At 35.4% G+C, this 19,027-nt stretch overlaps 1 protein-coding gene across 1 annotated transcript; it reads left to right on the top strand.

The window, feature by feature from the left end:
• Nucleotides 1–5,120: 5,120 nt before the first annotated feature.
• Nucleotides 5,121–8,154, top strand: LOC137813808 (cyclic dof factor 1). Its single transcript, XM_068616241.1, has 3 exons — nucleotides 5,121–5,243; nucleotides 5,404–5,725; nucleotides 6,640–8,154. The coding sequence occupies exons 2-3, from the start codon at nucleotides 5,633–5,635 to the stop codon at nucleotides 7,972–7,974; spliced, it is 1,428 nt and encodes a 475-aa protein (XP_068472342.1). The 5' UTR covers nucleotides 5,121–5,243; nucleotides 5,404–5,632; the 3' UTR covers nucleotides 7,975–8,154.
• Nucleotides 8,155–19,027: the final 10,873 nt, after the last annotated feature.

The raw sequence follows: 19,027 nt of genomic DNA, 5'->3' as shown, positions 1-19,027 counted from the left end.
CAACTTCTTGTAAAGTTGGATCATATTAATTTCCCTAATAGATGCATTATAAAACATTGAGGAAAATTATATGCTATATAACTATGGACAATTTGAATAATGTTTTTATTTAATTATATTTTCTAATATTTTTATATATGTACAATATGGTAACTAAGTACGTCTTTATTTCATTTATTTAGATATATGGACAAATTAAGTATGGAATAAGGAAAGGTGAAGGTATACGAATTATTTGAATCTCAATCCATTCAAAAGTCCAGGAACACTAAAATGAAGACTCAACTATAGTAGAAGACACAGATGAGTAAAAAAGGGACATATATTTAGTTTAAAATGTAGATAAGTTAATTGTAAAAAAGTTGTTAATTTTTTAGTAATTAATATATTACTAAATGGTTTTTCAATTGCACAGAAGTTCCATTGACAATTAATTGTCTTTATACCTAGGGACTATATTGTTGTGTGGTTTTGTTTATTAAATTGCAAACTTAACAATGAAATGAAAAGTTTATTACAAGGCTAAAATTTAATTTTTTTTCAAGCATTTTTTATTTTAAAATATACTATTTGCTGGAACTATAGATTGAGTTCGAAAGGAGTGGTGAATTGAACTATGGATTTTTTTTTGCAATAGGATAAATAATTTTTAAAGAATTGATTAATAAGGATGTAATATATCTATTTTAGTGTATAGTTGATATTTAAATTGAATGATATATAATATGCAAGTAGTATAGGAAGATAATATGCAATATACTCAACAAAGAAAAGAGGGGGAGAGAGAGACACACACACAATTTATACTAGTTCACTTCATTATAAGAATTATATCCAATTTCCTAATCATCTTGATTATAGCAATCCACTATATTTTTAAGTTTTACAAGAACCCTTAAATAAAATACACAGAATGATGAGAGTCTCTCAAGGCTTCCAAGATGTTAAGGAAAGTCCACTCCAAGCGCCTAGAAACAAGACATAAACAATAAGAGATGCAAACTTTCAAGAAGGTGAGTCTTGGAAGGAGATGTCATCTTTTCGACTATCGTTTTGGTAGGTTATGTTGCGAAAAGGGTGAGAAACATTTCTAGCTAGGTTGTGTGAAATTCGAAGGTGTTTTGGTGGTGGAAAATTGGAAAGGTCGAATGGTCTTGGATAAGTGTGTGATGGAAATCTTGGAAAGTTTCTTTGGTGACTATGGTGTGGGTGAGTAGGTGTTGTGTTGGGCTGAATAGTGTTTAGGCTTTTAGGGTGTATCTTGATGGCTCAAAAACATGAAAAGAATAAAAGGGTGGGAGGTAAAAAAGAATACACATTTAGATGTAAGAAATAGAATGGAAAAGACGACAAAGGATGGAAATGGATAAGAAGTAAGGAATGATGAAGAATTTCCTTACCAATGGTTTACACACCCTAGGGAAGAAGATAAGAGGAAAAAAGAATTTTGGGAAAATTCAACCAAAATCATTTTTCTCACATATAACTTTAATTCTCAAACTTTCAAACTACTACGTATTTAATTATCAAAGGTGTGTTTACATCAGGTGAAGGTGCTCTTTTATAGCACTAAGAGTCATGAACTCCAAACCTCTAAGGAAATTGTGGGACTTCTTCTAACATATTATCTCCTTAGATTTGGCTTATTCTACCTTAGGTTAGACTTATCCTTGAAAGCAACTACCAAAACTATGAAGAAAACGACCAAACAAGGCTATACAAGTTGTAGATTTTTGTCTCTTTTGTTTCTTTTATATTTCTACATTTTTTAAGAGTCTTAAGAGTCTTTTTGACTTGATGAAGTTCTTCCTCCAATTCCATAGCCTTTCTCTTTGTAAGAACTCCTATAAAACCCTCTTGAATGACTTGTACTCTTCTCTCCTTTTCCTTTAATTTAGTTTTGTTTGTTGTGATCACTCCATCTCGTGTTGGTGTCTTGTGAACCATGGTCTTATCGCACAAAGTAATTTTGACTCGTATAAGATCTATTACCACCAATTGTGAAACCATATCATAAGTACTATTTATCACCAAAACAAAGATACAATGTAATAAAGAAGAAAAAATGCAAAAAGTGATAATATGAAGTTCTTAAATCAAAGGTTTTTAAGTAAAAGATTAAAGAAGGACGATTAGTGTTTTCATGACAAAATTTCTTCTAGTAGTCAAATTGTTTTGAGAAATGTTTGTTATTTGATTTTGAAATGAAAGATATATAAATTTTTTAATACCTGACAATTTTAACAGACTAAAACTATTTTAATCAATTCTTTGAAATAACTTTAAAAACTTTAATCTATTAAAATTATATTTTAATTTTTGAAATTATATTTAAACAATTTTAATCAATTAAAACAAAAAAAAGTACTTGAGATTTAAATGATAAAACATATTTTAAGTCATTTTAATTAATTAAAACAAAACTAACTAGACTACTTAGAACTTTAAGTGATTTTGATAGAATAAATTGTCATTTTAATATATTAAAATATTCTTTTTTATTTTTCTAAAAAAATTAATATTTTTAGATTAAAACGTGTTTTATTTAATTAAAACATAACTAAGAACCGTAAAGTACTTCCAAACATTCTCAAAGGCTTTCTAACTTGGAAAATGATCAAATAAAAATAAAGAAGCATCTACAACAAATTAAAAAGCTAAAATCTCACCTAAGCAAGATCAACACATTTTTGACATATTTTATGAAGAAGATCTCCGTCAATTGATCTTTCATTTTTTAATTGAGTTTGATCCAACCAAGATCTTCATTGCATTAAAAATAACCAAATACATCATTAATATGTCATCATTATTATCTTATAATTTTTTTTATTTAATTATAATAAATGTTATAAGTGGAAGGCTTGAACAAGGCAAATCTAGTATATTTAGTCTAAGGGTAGTGATCTATATAATTAAGAGAGTTTTAATACGTAAACTAATTGTTATTACAAAATTTGTTATAATTTATATATTAGATGATAACCATCTTTAAATAATTGATAATCACTAACAATTTAAAATAAGTTAATATTTATTTTTATGATAATTTAACGTTAAAAAGTTGTTTAATAGGTTAGTAAAATATATTATGCTTGCTTTATTTTGATTGTTTGTTATAGAAGTTTTAGATTTAATTAAAGGAACTATATTTTTAAAAAAAATATTCATTATTGGATATGACCTTAACCAACCTAAAAATAAGTATATTTATGTCCGTCATTGTGGCACCCAACACATAAATGAGTAAACTAGGTTGTTTGGAAATCTACTTAAATATAAATTCCTATGTTATTTCTCTTATATCTATATTATATAAATAAATAATGGAAATTGATAAATTTAATTGAATTTTTTTCCACTAGTTATATTTTAATGTATAAATTAAAACGAAACTATTATAATTATGGAAACCAATTTTACATCCACACTAAATTTGTAGAAAGATCAAAAACTAGAATTAAACCTTTTTAAACTCTCTCTATATATATATATATTCAAATTTCAATATAATTTATATTATGATGGATATTCGAAACCTCTAGTCTCTCCTTTTTCTTTTTCTTCTCTTTGATAAATTTGTTCTTTTGTCTCTTTTCTTATATACCTATTTTCTTTTAAATTCTTTCTCTTGATATCATGAGTTTGATTTCTGATTAAACTTTAGACAAAAATTACAATGTTATAAGTTCATGCGTACATTTAAGTTCACTAGTATGCGTAGATTTCTCTTCCATAACTATCAACTAATTAAATATTTTTATTTATCATTTAATTAATATCACATATTTACAAATACAAATTTTTATTTCATGTTATATTATAATAAATACTTTTTTTCATAATATGTTTCCTTATTTATTTATAATAAATAATTCATTTTCTAATTTTTTTCTTTTAATTTTTGTATTTAAAATTAATTGTTATTTATAAAATATTTAAATTTAAAATTAAAAAATTACAAACTATGTTAAAATTCACAAACTTCCCATTATGCTAAGAAATTAGAAATATTAACTTTCAAATATCTACAAACTAACATTTTTTTTTTAATAAGTGGAATAAAGAGCAAACCAAAACTAAACAAATTGAGAATAATTTCAATTCCTAAGTTTAGATCATAGAAGTTCCATCCTATTAATTTCTAGCACAATATTTTTTAGGACGAGGCAAGTTATTAAAATTATATTAGAAGGTGTAAAATGTGTAGAAGAAAAGTGAAAAGAATATAATAATAAGAATAATAAAAAGTTCTGATATATATAATCTTACATGATGAGAATGCGATGTATTGGCATGCATGGTATGGTAGAAGTATAAGAGGTGGGGAAAAAGCCATATACGTTGAAGGCGGCGTGAAAAGATCGAACCCATTTGCTTTGAACTCGTCAAATGAAAGCCATCACTTTTTTTCCTTTTTCTCTTTCTTTTTCTCTTTCTCTTTCTCTTTCTCTTTCTCTTTCACTTTCTCTTTCTCACGTCATTCACACCTTTTCCCACTCCATCTCTTGGCCATCATTCCACCCTTCTCCTTACTCATCTGCCACCTGTCTCCACCCCCTTTCCCCTCCTCTTCCCACCCATTCTTACTAATGCTTCTAATAATACTCTCAAATCAACTCCAACTTCCCATGTTATTCTCAAGAACACACTCCTCAATGCACTATCTTTCTTCCATGGATCATGCATATCCACCCACATCTAAGCAAAAACACACACTTTATAAAAACACACAAAATTCTATACCCTTGTTAAGCTCTCTTATTATAAACATTTTAAAAGTTCTCACAATTTTTTAATCATACAATAACCATTGACCAAGGCTCAACTTCAACCAACAAAGATGTTAACTTTTTATGTAATTAAACATATTAATTTAGTAAATACTTTTTAAAGTCTTAAATATTTAATGGGCTATCTCTGATTTATAAAATTAGAGACACCCTATTTAAATAATATTTGTTAAAAATGTCTATTAAGGTTCGAGGTCATTTTAGCGGATGATAATGGTTGTAGTCGGTTAGCATTAATTGTTATTTATGTATTCAAATATCAAGGAATAAATAATAATGGAAAATAAAATATTGAAAATATATTGTTTGTGAACATACTAAATTGTTACAACGAGGAAAACAAGAAACCAAGTGATACGAGAAGGATTTTATATTGAGTGTAGGGTCACATGTTTGAACGCAAATGAGAAGCAAAGAGAAAAGGCAACACTTTTTCAAAATTTAAAAAAGGTAATTTTTTTAAAAGGAAAAGACTTTGTAATAGAAAAAAAAGGGAAAGAGAAGAGAGAAAGAAGATTTTTTTTTTTTATAATTTTAATGAAAAAAAATAAGAGATGGTACTGTAGTGTAGTGTGTCTTTGATGCCTCACGTTGTTTGTGCTTTTTGCAGGGTGGGACTTTTTCTCCAGAGGGATTTTAGTGCAAGTGTGATGTCTGTCTACACTTGAAAAGTTGTCTTGTGTGGAAACAAATTCAGAAAGAGAAAGAAAGCCACTTTTTTGTTTATTTTCTTTTTCTCTGTGTAAAATATTTGATTTTCTTTTTTCCTCTGCTTCTGTTCTATGTAATGGGTGTTGGAGGAGCTTAGTTTCAAAGTGTGCAAAACAATCACCATCAACATGTCTGAGACAAAGAAGGATCCGGGTATCAGGCTATTTGGCCGGAAGATTCCGGTGCCGGAATGTCAGATTCCGGCCAACTCTGGACCCACGGTACATACTTCTTTACTGTAGCCCAAGATATATTTTAGTTCATATCTTCATGAATAGTGTTTTTTTGTGCTTTTATTCCTTGTTTGTTTAAATGGGTTGGACGTAAAATTGGATTTTTGTTTCTCTTTTCATCTTTGCTGTGTCTTCAGGGGTTCTTGATGTTTTTAGTTATGTTCTGGTTGGTCATAAGAGTTCATTTCAAGCTTCAAAACCTTGTGGAATTTGAAGGGTGGCGTTGCATCTTAATAAATAAAAGATTTTGTTTGGCTTAATTCAGAATAGTTGTGTGTGTATGTTTAAGGTTTAGAGATTTGATTTGTTTATACAAATTAAGGCGGTGTTGAGAGGAAGCAAGTTCTTATTCTTATGAATGTAGCTTTGAACTTGTTTCATTTTGAATTGGAGCATCCTTAACTGTTGGTTTCGTTTCATCTGAAAAACAAAAGCATTTTGTAACTGATTATTTTCACTAGATTGGATCTTGTAGTATCTGATATACTTTGGTCCTCTTCTTAGTATTGAAGGCATTTTATACACTAGTTTTGTAGGTGTTCTTTCTGGCGGTTTCTTTTGGCATTTATGTACAGTAATTGCTTTGAAGCCTTTACAGTTTAATAATGAAAGCCTATGTTCAAGTATATGAATTCAGTTGAATGCTTATGCTCATATTCTATGGAATAAACTGAATTTGAGACACAGTTAATATATAGGACAGAGTTAATAAAAGAACTACTGATCATGACTTACAAAACAGATTCATATTGTGTTGAGGTTTCAAAGAAGATTATTGTTATATTGATTGTCTGCTATGCGGTCATTTGTAGTATTTGATGGAAAATGAGTATAACGTGATCATTTTGTATCCTTTTGCTCTTTTTTTCTGCTTGATTTATCTGACTGGTTTAAATTTTTAGGATGCTTGCAGCAGCATAAAAAAGGCAGAACTGGAAATGCCTAGTGAATGTGGAGAAAACTCTGAAAAACAAGAAAAGTTTTGTGATTCAAGGGATAGTAAACAAGAGTTCCAACATAAAGTGAAGGAAAATGAGCCAATAGTAAACCCCAAACCAGTGGAAGATAATACGGAGAATGGTGATTCAGACCAAGATAAAGTCTTGAAGAAACCAGACAAGATTCTTCAGTGTCCACGATGTAACAGTTTGGACACCAAGTTTTGTTATTTTAACAACTACAACGTTAACCAACCCCGGCATTTCTGCAAGAACTGTCAAAGGTATTGGACTGCTGGTGGAACAATGAGAAATGTTCCCATAGGAGCTGGGAGACGGAAGAATAAACACCTAGCGTCTCAGTACCGACACATTATGGTCTCTAATGGAATTCCTACCTCCAGACTACAAACTGAGGACACATCTGGTTTCCAACATGTCACAAGTCTTGAATCCTCAGTTCCTTTCAGGTCTTCAGCAGATAACAACAGCACTGTTTTGAAATTTGGGCCAGATACCCCTCTTTGTGAATCAATGGATTCAATGCTTAATCTTAGAGACGAGAGAAGATGTGTTGATGCAAGTTCTATAAACCGTGTAGAGTATGCTGGGGAACCATCTTTATGTGGATCTTCTGTGACGAATAATGGTACTCAAGGAAATGAATTATCAGAACATAAGACATCAAATTGGTTACAATGTTACCCTGTTCCTCCATGGGTATTGCCTTATCCAGGTTGGAATAATGTGAATTCCATGGAAGTAGTTCATCAGTCTTCAGCACCAATGTGTAGTCCATACAACACTGGTCCTGCTGCAATGCAATGGTGTCCCACAGCAATGGTGGCAATTCCTGGCATGTGCCCACCAAGCATTCCTTTGCAACTTGTACCACCATCATGCTGGAGTGGAACACCACTTTGGAATGCTGGAACTGGGGCAGTGTCCATAGGATCCAATGCTTGCCTTTCGCCATCTTCCTCCACGAGTAACAGTTGCTGCTCGGGCAATGGCTCCCCAACCCTTGGCAAACACGCTAGAGATACGGTTTTTGCTGATGAAGAGAAATCAGAGAAGTGTGTTTTGGTTCCAAAGACCATCAGAATTGATGCCTCAAAAAGTCCTATAAGGGCTGCATTAACCATCCAGCATGATCAACAGAAATCTCTATCAAATGGTGATATTTTGAAGAAAATTGAACCAAAAGAAGGCAAAGATCGCATATTGGGTGCCTCTCAAATCTTGGAAGCCAATCCAGCAGCTATTTCTCGTGCTCATGCATTTCAGGAGAGCATTTAGTGATTTTCTGGCTTCAAGTTTCCCATTGCCATTTTTTTAGTCAAATAAGCTAGTGCATATTGCTGGCTTTTGTTTCACCTGCAGAAATCTAATTTGCAGATAGCATTATTGTGTAACTTTCAATGGTGTACTTGATCTATCTATATTGAAATATGTTCTATGACAATGATGGTTTGGCCTTTGCAACAATAAGCAACAATAAACAACAAATTGATAGGGCAACCCTTCTCATATAAGGCAGTGTATATGGAACTTATAGAATGTGTTATGAATTTATGCAGTCCATGTCCAGTGGTTTGAGATGGAGGAGTTAATGATTAATGATTAAATGGTATGATTTTGATTCCTTTTCTGAATTTAAGAAAAGAGCAGTGGTGAGTTGAAATTATTTCCTCGGAAAGCATTATCTAGTAGGTCACATTTGATCATGTAAGAAGTCTCTTTTACGCTGGTGAAGTCATTATCCTTTTTCTTTTTTGGGGGACACTACCCTACCTCGTTTTCTTTGTATTTTAATTGTGTAGCAAGGAGCAAGTCATAATTGGAATTGCTTTGAAGTGCAGTTCTAACCAGGCAAAGACTGAAGGTCCTTTTTTGCAAGTGCTTTTACTTTATCACTTTTTCCCATCTTTCTTGGTGCCATTTATCTTGTTTACTTAACCAAAGTTTGTATCTGTCTTAAAAGCCTTGTTTTAAGGCCCTACTTTTTACATGAAAAGATCCCTTTACCAAACGAATAGAGGTATCTTCTTTTAGGTAACACAACCTATGGAATATATGCTTTTTGACTCATGTCAAAAGAATGGCCAAACAGTCCATTCGACACAAAACATTCTTTTCACTTATTGAAAAATAAATAATCAAAATCATATCAATTCTCCTGCCTGCTTCATTGTAAGTAATCATAAGCTAAGACCATTTTTTTTTCATCATCAATCATGATGGGTCTTCTTTTGTGATCACACAATCTTATTAGGTCTGCCTTCAATTTCGACCTTTTCTTCCTGCATTCCCATAATGCATAATTTCTAACTGCAACCCATAATTTTAAAATATGACAATTTTATCTTTTGTAATCAGTTTTGAAAATCTTTTAAACAAACTTCATAAAAAGTTTGGAACAAATTTTTCAAAAAAAAGTTTTGAATTTTTTTTAGATCAGAATGATTTAGACACTGCATTATAAATCGAGCTTTCTAGAACAAAATTTCTCTAACAAATTTTTTAGAATATAATAAAATTTTCAGAACAAGTTTTCTGAAATATATATGATAGTTTACGGTTGGAACAGAGTTTTTTTTTTTTTGGAACGAGCTTTCTCTCTGCAGCTGTGGCGACGATAGTGGCCGCGACGGCAGTAATAGCGTGGTACAGAAGGTATGTTTGTCTTTTATTGTTAATATGGTGTGCAATTAGTAATAATAATGCTGTAGGTAGAAAGAGCCTCAATTTTGAATAAAAAACTTAGAATCCAAGATTGGCCATTGCATTCTGCACCCCTGTAGATCTTGAAACCCACAAAAATTGAATTTTAATTCTCATTCTAAAATATATAATATGGATTATGGATTCTGCAGAATTTATTTTTGGATCAATGTATTTTCGACACATTTTAGAATGTAAAATTCAAAATGTATTAATATATTCTAGAATATATTTTTAAATTTAAAAATACATTTTAAAATATATTATGAAAATATATTTTTGATTTGTACATTTTGAAACATATTAATACATTCTGAATTTATTTTGAAATTCAGAAATGCATTATAAAATGTATTAATAAATTTTAAAATGTATTTTTAAATATGAAAACGCATTTTTTGAATGTATAGTTATGAATTGTGTAATTTATAACCTTTATAGATCACCCAATTCATAATATAGTTGTTTTATAAACCTGAATCAGAGTACTTTTTACATTTCACCACTCCATGAATTCAAACAATGGGGGTGCAAAATGCAATGATCTCTAAGATTTTGGCACATAAATAGGTATGATTTACTCAGGTTTCACACTTAGTCAACGTAATGACGACGATTGCATTATGCACTCATATATATTGATATTGCACACCCATACAAATTAAATTTCTAATTTTATCCTTCAAAAATATTATTCCAAATTATACATTTCGAAATGTATTTTCAGATCTAGAAATACATTCTGAAATGCACAATTCAAAATGTATTAATACCTCCTGGACTGTAATTTTGAATTCAAAAATACATTTTGGAATACATTTTGAATCTTGAAATATATTTCAAAATGTGTATTCCAAAATGTATTAGTATATTTTGGTTTATACATTCTACAATGCATTTGTTGATCTAGAAATACATTTTGAAGTTGTATTATTAGGACTGCTCAAAGGAGTTGGAGCCTAGAGAACTATTGGGACTGCTCATCTACTTCCTTGGTCGGTTTATACTTCAGTTCCTCTGCAAACAAGCTCCTTCCTCTCCTCTGTTCACTTACTCCTCGGTCTTTCTTCACGTAGTCCAGACTCGAATGGTACCTATAGAAGGCACTCTGACGCTCAAGTTAGATTTAGTATTCAACACTCGGTATTTTGAGTACTGTATAATGACATACATAGTTCTTGAATTTTGTGCCTATTTATATGACTATGGTGGGCCTTTCTTATTGGGCCAGGTTAGAGAGCTTGGGTCATGTTTAGAAGTGTATTACCTATCTCTTAATTGTTGATTAGCCTCACTAATTCTGCTTAAACGTAATTGGATTTGTGGTGTCGGTCGGCATAACGATCAAGACCGAGACATGGTTTCCTTCGTACGAACCCTACCAGTACACTTGCCCTTAGGCTCGAGGATGGTTAATCTGAAGAGTCTTTGTCCGAGACTGATGTGATGATTGGGCTCCCCGAGATCTGACGTGATGTTGGGCGGTGCCTGATTGTGTGATGTGATGTGCATTAATGAGGGGTTTTTTTTGTCTCCATTTGAAGAGGACCATTGGATCGAGGAAGATCTAACGGTTGAGATGAATGTGACGCTTCGTCTCTCGAGCCCCTTCAAGACTATAAATAGTGGCCCCTACAGTGCCGAGTCATTGCTTTTGTTTGCTCTGACTTCCGAAACCTTCAATCGTTATGGCGCATTGCTTACCCTACATTCCAAAAGGTTAGTCATGTCTTCCTCCTCATCCTCCTCTTCTTCATCTCCCTCTGTGTTTTCTTCTTCTCTCGGTTCCTCCACGACTGAGCCCTTATTGGTTGGGGCAATTCAGACATTGCCCCCCTTTGGAGAATGTTGTCCGGAGGGACGATCCGGAAGGTGCTGCCGACCGGTCGGATTCCCCTAAGCAATCATCCCCCTCCTGGGGCTTGATTGGGTGGATCCTAAGGTAATTGAGTTTATCTCTTCTTTTTTGGATGGGGCTTCCATTTCCTCTTTCTTGAGGAGGTACCTGATCTTAAAGTTGGACATTAGCGATGACATTCAGGCCATTGAACATTGCCAACCGACCGATACCATATGTATGGGTCGGTCTTCCTCGGAGGGTCCATTCTTTTTTTTGTACTCTTGTCTTTTCTCTGATTTGCATGTCGCTCTTCCCTTTGATAATTTTATGATGGGCTTACTTCAGGCGCTGAACGTGACTCCCTCTCAACTTCACCCAAATACTTGAACTTCCCTTAAAACTTTTCATTTGATATGTGACACATTCCGTCTATCTCCTACTCCCTATACTTTTCTTAGTTATTACACCTCTCATTCCACTGAACCCGTTATCTTGCATTCCCTCATTAGTCGGTCGGGAAATATTCTTTTTAACACTTTTCACCACCTCTTATAAAAAATTCAAGGGTAAATTCTTCAAGATTTTCATTGAACCCGAGGGCACGAAGTACTTTTTTTTATGAAGCCAATTGGTCTAGGTTTCCTGTGTTTTGAACTAGGAATCCTACCCGGTTTAAGGAGTGGACCCGTCCGGCTCTAAGCAAGAGATATATTATCTTTTTCATAAGCTCCCCCGAAGGATCCCTACACAAAAGTTGTTAATTGTGTACAAGTCGTCTCATCGATGAATGGTCTTCCAAGGTATGTTTGCGTTGTCTTTTGTCTCGATCGATCCTTTAGTTTTGGACTAACGTTTTTTTTTCTTGATGCAGAAACGATGCACAAAGAAGTCCCTTAGGCGGACGATTTGGCGAATGCCTTTCGGGTAAGGGCTCTAGAAAGGGGTCGTGGCAGATGCAACATTGATATCGTTGTTGTCGGGAACGCCTCGGCTTCTGGCGCTGGTACCTCGACCGGTGCCGAAAGGAGTAGGAAGTGGCCAAGGGAGGCGAGCAACATAGACACCACCACATGTTCTCCGAGAAGCATGTCGACTCCTCCTCCTCGTCCTTCTCTGATCAACCTAGATTCTCCTCCTCCCGTCGATGATGCTGCCCATCCATCCACCATCGCCGTCTTTACCCTTAAGGCTTCAAAGTCCCCTTATCTCTTATAGGGGGTGACTTAAAATTTTCAAGGGGAGTCCAGGTCGGTTTGCCCCCCGCTGCTCAAGAGTTACTCAGTGTCGTTCCCGAAAAGGACCTGTTCTAGGGCAACATTGAAATGCTATGTTGGTGTCTCGTTATGATCCGACTGGGTGTTGACGCCCGGGGCCGAAGGGTGAAGGAAATCTCTCGCCTCGAGCATGAGTTAGCCGAGGCCTCGAGCTCCTTGAAGCAATATTTGGAGGCGAACTCGAATTACGAGAGATAGCTGAGACTCGGGCGGCTGAGACGAAAATGAGGTTGAGGGAGCGAGTGGTCGAGGTGGCCAAACTGAAGAAGGCCTTGGAGGAAGCCAAGAATGAGATCTCGGTGATGCGGGTAGAGAGCTCGGAGCTGTAGGATGAGAAGGTCGCAGTTGTGGCTGAGCTAGACAAGACCATGACGACACGTTGGTGATGTTGGGCTAAAGCTTCAATCAAACCGTCCAATAGGCTCACCTGCTCTACAACGATGGTGACTTCGATGCCAATATGGACATCTATGAAGGCCAGATGGTGCCTGTTGGCAAGCTGCAAGCCTTAAGGAATGCAACACGACCACCTCCTATCGAGGAAGTTGAAGACGAAGACCAATAGGTTTAGCCTTTAAATTTTTGTTTCCTTTGATCGAAATGTGGCTTTTCCTTTTGTACCCTTCGAGGCCGAGGTGTGACCTTCACCTTCTTTCTTTATCAATGAATAAATCGCTCGTATTTCTTTCACACTTTTTCTTTATAGTGCCTAAGTTAATAAATGTAACTTTAATAGTTAGCTAGTCGGAGTAACTTGAAATGATAATTATCTTTTTAAGTGTTTGATATTAGTCGATATGACCAATGTGTTTCGTGTGCTCATTTAGTTCAAGTCTTTAAGATATTGGCAGGAAATGCCGGCTAAGGCTACATCTTTGACTGAACCGTGTTTTTAGGTGTCGATAAAGTGTGTCAGTTAAGGCTACTTCCTTGACCAGTCCAAGTCTTTAAGGTTTCGGTAGGGTATGACGGTTAAGGCTACATCCTTGACCGAACCAAGTCTTTAGGTGTCAGTAGGGTATGCCAATTAAGGCTACTTCCTTGACCGAACCAAGTCTTTAAGGTTTCAGTAGGGTATGCCGGTTAAGGCTTCTTCCTTGACTGACCCGAGCGTTTGAGAATTGCGTGAACTTTGTATGCTTGCATATTTGAAGAAAAATGCCTCATTAAAACCTATCCATCCTCTTTAGAGAAAAAATGGTCGGGCGAGGAAAGAGTGCATAGATTTTATTGGTATTCAACTGTAATAAAACTTAAGGTGCGTGGCATTCCACGTCCTTGGTACAATTTTTCCCAAAACCCATTCTAAGTAGTACACCCCCCAGTTGCAGCCTCTTGGACCTGAAAGGGGACGAGAACTTGTCATCGTTCTTCCTTGCTTCGCTTCTCATCCTCCAAACGAGATCTCCCTTTTGAAAACTCCTCAGTTGGACCTTCGTGTTGTACCGCTTGGCTGCTTGGAGCTTGCATGCTGTTTCGTGGATCTTGCTTTTGTCTTGGAGCTTGTTGAGAAGGTCGAGTCCAATCGACAAACTCTCTTGATTTAGAGATAAATCAAAGAATTGCTTTTTAAGGGAAGGCTCCCCCACCTTGACTGGTATCATGGCTTCAGTGTCGTAAGTGTGTAGGGCGTCTCTTGGGTCGACGTTTGGGGCGTGCAGTGGTATGTCCATAAAACTTTGACTAGTTCTTCGGTCCACCGCCCCTTCGCCGTACCGAGTCACTTTTTCATCCAGGATGATTTTATTTTCCGCCTCGACCTGCCTGTTGGTTTGGGGGTGCTCGACCGAGCTTGTTATTGATTTTATGTTGAGGTCCTCTAAAATGATTGAAGTCCCCGGTCAATAAAATACCGACCATTATCGGTGATGATAGTTTCAGGGACTCTGAATCGGCACGCAATGCTCCTCCATACGAAGCTCTACATATTCTTGGCCGAGATGGAGGCAAGGGGCTCGACCTCGATCCACTTGGTTTAGTAGTCGACCCCGACTAGGAGGAACTTGGCTTGTCCTTTGCCCGGGCTGAAGGGGACGATGATGTCCATTCCCCATGAGGCGAACAACCATAGTGATATCATTTTGTGGAGTGCTTCGGGCTTGAGATGGGACAAGGGACCGAATTTCTGACACTTGATGCATTTCTTTATGTACCCTGTGCAATCGCTCTAAACGGTCGACCAATAGTATACGACCCTAAGCACCTTGACGGTCATCGTTCTTCCTCCTAAATGGCTTCTGCATACTCCCTCGTGGATTTTCCGGATGACATACTCTGCCTGCTCCTTGGTGATGCATTTACTAGCGGCCTGGAGTAGCCTCTTCAGTAGAGGTCTTGACGGATCATAGTGTAGCCTCAAATTATTTTCCTCCTCCGGCTTGCAGGTTCCGATCTCTAGGTACTGAATGATTGGAGTCATCCAGGTCTCGGCCTCAGTTATGGCTGTTGGGTTTAATAGTGCCAAAGTTCAAGAGGGGGGGTGAATTGACCTTTTAAAACTTCTTCGCAGAAACAGTGTTTAACCCAGTTTTACAGAAAATAAATCGATTTATGTAAAAATGAACAGATTTATTTCAGCACTGTTTTTGTTTGAAAAGCTTTTAATTCAGCAAGATTAATCACAAGATTATGCAGTGAGAATTTCCAGCAGCACACACAGATATCAGATTTGAAAAACAGTGAAACACAAAAACAACAAGCTTCAATTTCAAGCAAGTGATTAAGGTTCAATTGATAGTATGCTAGTTAATTGAGTAATCTTTGCAAACAAGCTGTTCCTGTGACTTTTAACAGACTATGAGTGTTCTTCTTGATGTCAAGAAATTTCCAGAAATTAAGAACAATGAATCACAAAACAGCAAGTTTCAATTTTAAGCAATTTGTTTAAGGTTCAATTAATAGCATTGACAGATTCTTGAATAGCCTATCACAGTCAATCTGTTCCAATGGTTTTAGCAGATTATGTATGTTCTTATCAGATTCAAATACCTTTTTCAGAAATCAAGAACAGTATGCACAGTGCCCAGAAAGAACAGATTTATTTTCAATTGAACAGATTTATTTCTTTGCTGTTTTATCAATTATGCAGAAACGAAATTGCAGAGTGAGGGAGAGAATGAACACACACAATTATACTGGTTCACTCAACCCGAGCTACATTCAGTCTTCACCAACAACAGGTGGAATTCACTAACACACAGTACAATCAAGTACACTTCCCACTGTTCTTGAAACCTACAAGAACTTAGGTACTCTTGCTGAAAAAACCTATTTCAGCACTCATACACACACATCCACTCTCCAAGAACACCTATCAAGAAGAGGATTCAACCAAACTATTACAAGTAATAAGAAATGAAACGACTACACCTGATTGAGGTAACAAAGATCTGCCTTAAACCAGTAGGCAAGATTGCTAGAACAGTAGCTGCACCTCACACCAAGCTTTTGGAACCAAACCAAGAACAAGCACTTTTTGATTTTTGAAATCTTTGAAGAACAAATGCTAATCCTTGAAAACACTTAACTTTCTGCTGTTAAAACTTGTTTTTTGCAAAAGTATAAACTGTTTGAATCGTTGTTAAACTCAGAAAATAAGTTTGCATTTTATAGAAAGCCAGCTTATAACAGAATTTCGAAAAACAGTTAAAGCTGTTATAAAATGAACAGATTGAAAATAAAATAAACAGATTTATTTTCAAAAGCAGTTAGAGAATCTGTTAAGTGAGGAGACTTAGTCAACCATTCTGGTGCTGAGATAAAACTGAAAAACGTTTAAGTATGATATGGCACCAGAGGCAAAAAAGAATCTATTCATTTACAGATGAACAGATTTATTTTTCAAAACGAAAACAGAGGAAGTTTAACTATTTGAAACTCAGTCGTTTTGAAAAGAAGAAGACTTAGTCAAAATACCTGATGCACAAAATCCAATTTTTACAAGACTTTAGTCAAGGCATCAGTGAAGAAAATGAATCTGTTTATTTAGAAAAGAACAGATTTATTTTTATGCAGTAAAACGTGTTTTTGTGTAAAACATGTGAAAAACAGTTTTAGAAAACTTATGCTTGTTCTTAACACATGGCCAGTGGTTATGAGGTGAGATACTCAGCAAAAAGCTACTCTTAGACAACCTCTAAGCACTAACTAAGACACACTTAAAGCAAAGCAAAAATACATGGAAAGTACATAAATGTCTTCATCAAACACAGCATACAAGTCTTCATCAAACACAATCTTGAAGGGGCAGCAGCCATCTTCAACAATCTCCCCCTGTTTGATGGAGACAAATCCCCATAGCTAAACCTCATAGCTTTGTTGCTTTAAGCACTTGTACTGCACCAGATTTTAAACCAAAAAAGCACCTGCACTGCACCAGATTTTAAACCAGAAAAAACAGCAGTATTGCATAGCATATGAATTGATTTAAAGGTGCAGAATTAACTCCCTGTTACAGCTAGCATCACCTAGCTTGGTGAGCTATTTTTCTCCCCCTTTGGATTCATCAAACAGCATATAAGCATAGGGAATACAGGGGTATAAAGCAGAAATTATAACCATAATAGTTTAGAACCAGAAAAACCAAATTGTTCAACATTACATAAACTTGAAAACTGATAAAGAAAGCATTAAAAGCAGAAAAACTACAGATCCTTGTAGTAAAGCTCTGCAAGCTGTGCCTGAACTCCTTCAATCTGATGATCAAGGTGTTGGAACCTTGCATGAGTAGCCTCAAAGTGTGTCCTTTGTTCTGCAGACATGACATCAAGACGGTACAACACTTGCCTCTCAAACATAGACATTGGTTCTCCACGGTATTCTGGACTTTGATAGGCAACTATGGCATTTGCAACAACTTCCTCATGTTCAGATTGGGCAGCAGGAGAGTCATCATCCATAGGAATAGCTTCATCCTCATCTTCATGTTCTGCTTGAGTGTCCTTCTCCTTGAGAACCACCCACTTGTTTTCAATTTTGTGAAAACCCATTTTGGTGAGAGTTGAAGTGTCAATCTCACTTACAGCTTTGATAGGGTCATTTCTCTCATTTGTAACATCAATACCAAAGTAATCAATTAATTTGGAAACAAGAATAGCATAGGGAAATCTGTAATCAGCCAACCTTTTTGACTTGAGCATGTGTTCATTGACAATGAACACCCAGTTTACCTTGATCTGGTTCATGATGCAATATAGGAGAATGAGATCCTCTTCATGTAAGACAGCATGGTTTGTCCCTCTAGGAATCAGTTGCCAAGCTATGATGTATGCAACTAGACGTGGAGTGAGGTTCAAATGCCCTGCATGGAATCTGTTTATGCTTTCTGTAGGATTCCTCATGCAACTTTTGTAATATTGCAGCTTGTTGAATTCTGAAATTCCACTGGTGTTCCCTTTCCCTACTTTCAGTCCAGCATATTTTATTCCAGCCACAGAATTCCACACCTCACTTGTGATCTTCATCTTTGTCCCTTTCACATAAGAGACAACATTCTTCCCATCCAATGTGAGGTTAGTGTAAAACACCTTAACCAAGTCAGGATAGACATTACCCGTTAATTCCAGCATCTTTTTCAGTTTCTGGTGCTTCAACACAGCCCTTGTTTCTACCAATTTTTCAGATTTCAGCCAGTTGAAATCCAGCACCTTGGGTATATTGATCTGCTTCCTGCTTGTTTCATGAATGTAGGCATTGATGCCTTCTTCATTTCCAGCGAACCATCCTTCTAACACACCTTGAGAAGTGGTTTGCTTTCCCTTGCCTTTCTGTTTTTGTCTTGAAGACGAAGCCATGGTAACCTGAATTCTTTTCTTGATTTCAAATGGTGAGAATAGAAAGAGAATGGCCAATGTGGGTAGCAAGTATTCACACAGATTTATAGCAGAATAAATGGATTGATATGGCAGTTATGAGAAGATATGCATGAAGATTTTATGCTTCTGAATTTTGTGCAGAGTATCTTTGAAAATAAGCACCAAATCTTTAGGGTCACGATGCATACACTCAAATTCTTATTGAGCACCCAAACCATCAAATCGGTTACATAACCATGACCAAAACCGTCAAAGGTACAGAGGTTAATGCCCACTAAGTCAGTAAAGCAGTCAAAGATCAGAATTTCTCTTTCCTAGTCATCAATGTGTATCAGTGCAGAAAATAAACACATTTAATTGCGAATAAACAGATTTAATTTTTCACTGCTAGGTACAATTTACATTTAAAATACCCAATTCATTAAGCAGAAAATTAAACCTATCTTTGGCTAATGGTTTTGTGAACAAATCAGCAAGTTGTAAATCAGTACCAATGAACTTGATATCACATGTTCCATTAGATATGTGTTCTCTTAGAAAGTGATGCCTTATTTCAATGTGTTTGGTTCTTGAATGCATGACAGGATTTTTGGTTAAGTTGATTGCACTTGTATTATCACATAGCAGAGGTATATGGTTAAGTAAGATACCAAAATCATTCAATTGTTGTCTTAGCCATATAGTTTGAGCACAGCAACTCC

This window comes from Phaseolus vulgaris, chromosome 1 (assembly GCF_051622355.1).
Source record: "Phaseolus vulgaris cultivar YP4 chromosome 1, ASM5162235v1, whole genome shotgun sequence".
NCBI lineage: Eukaryota > Viridiplantae > Streptophyta > Magnoliopsida > Fabales > Fabaceae > Phaseolus > Phaseolus vulgaris.
The sequence above is the reverse complement of the archived record's forward strand: the minus strand, read 5'-3'. Positions and strand labels throughout refer to the sequence as shown.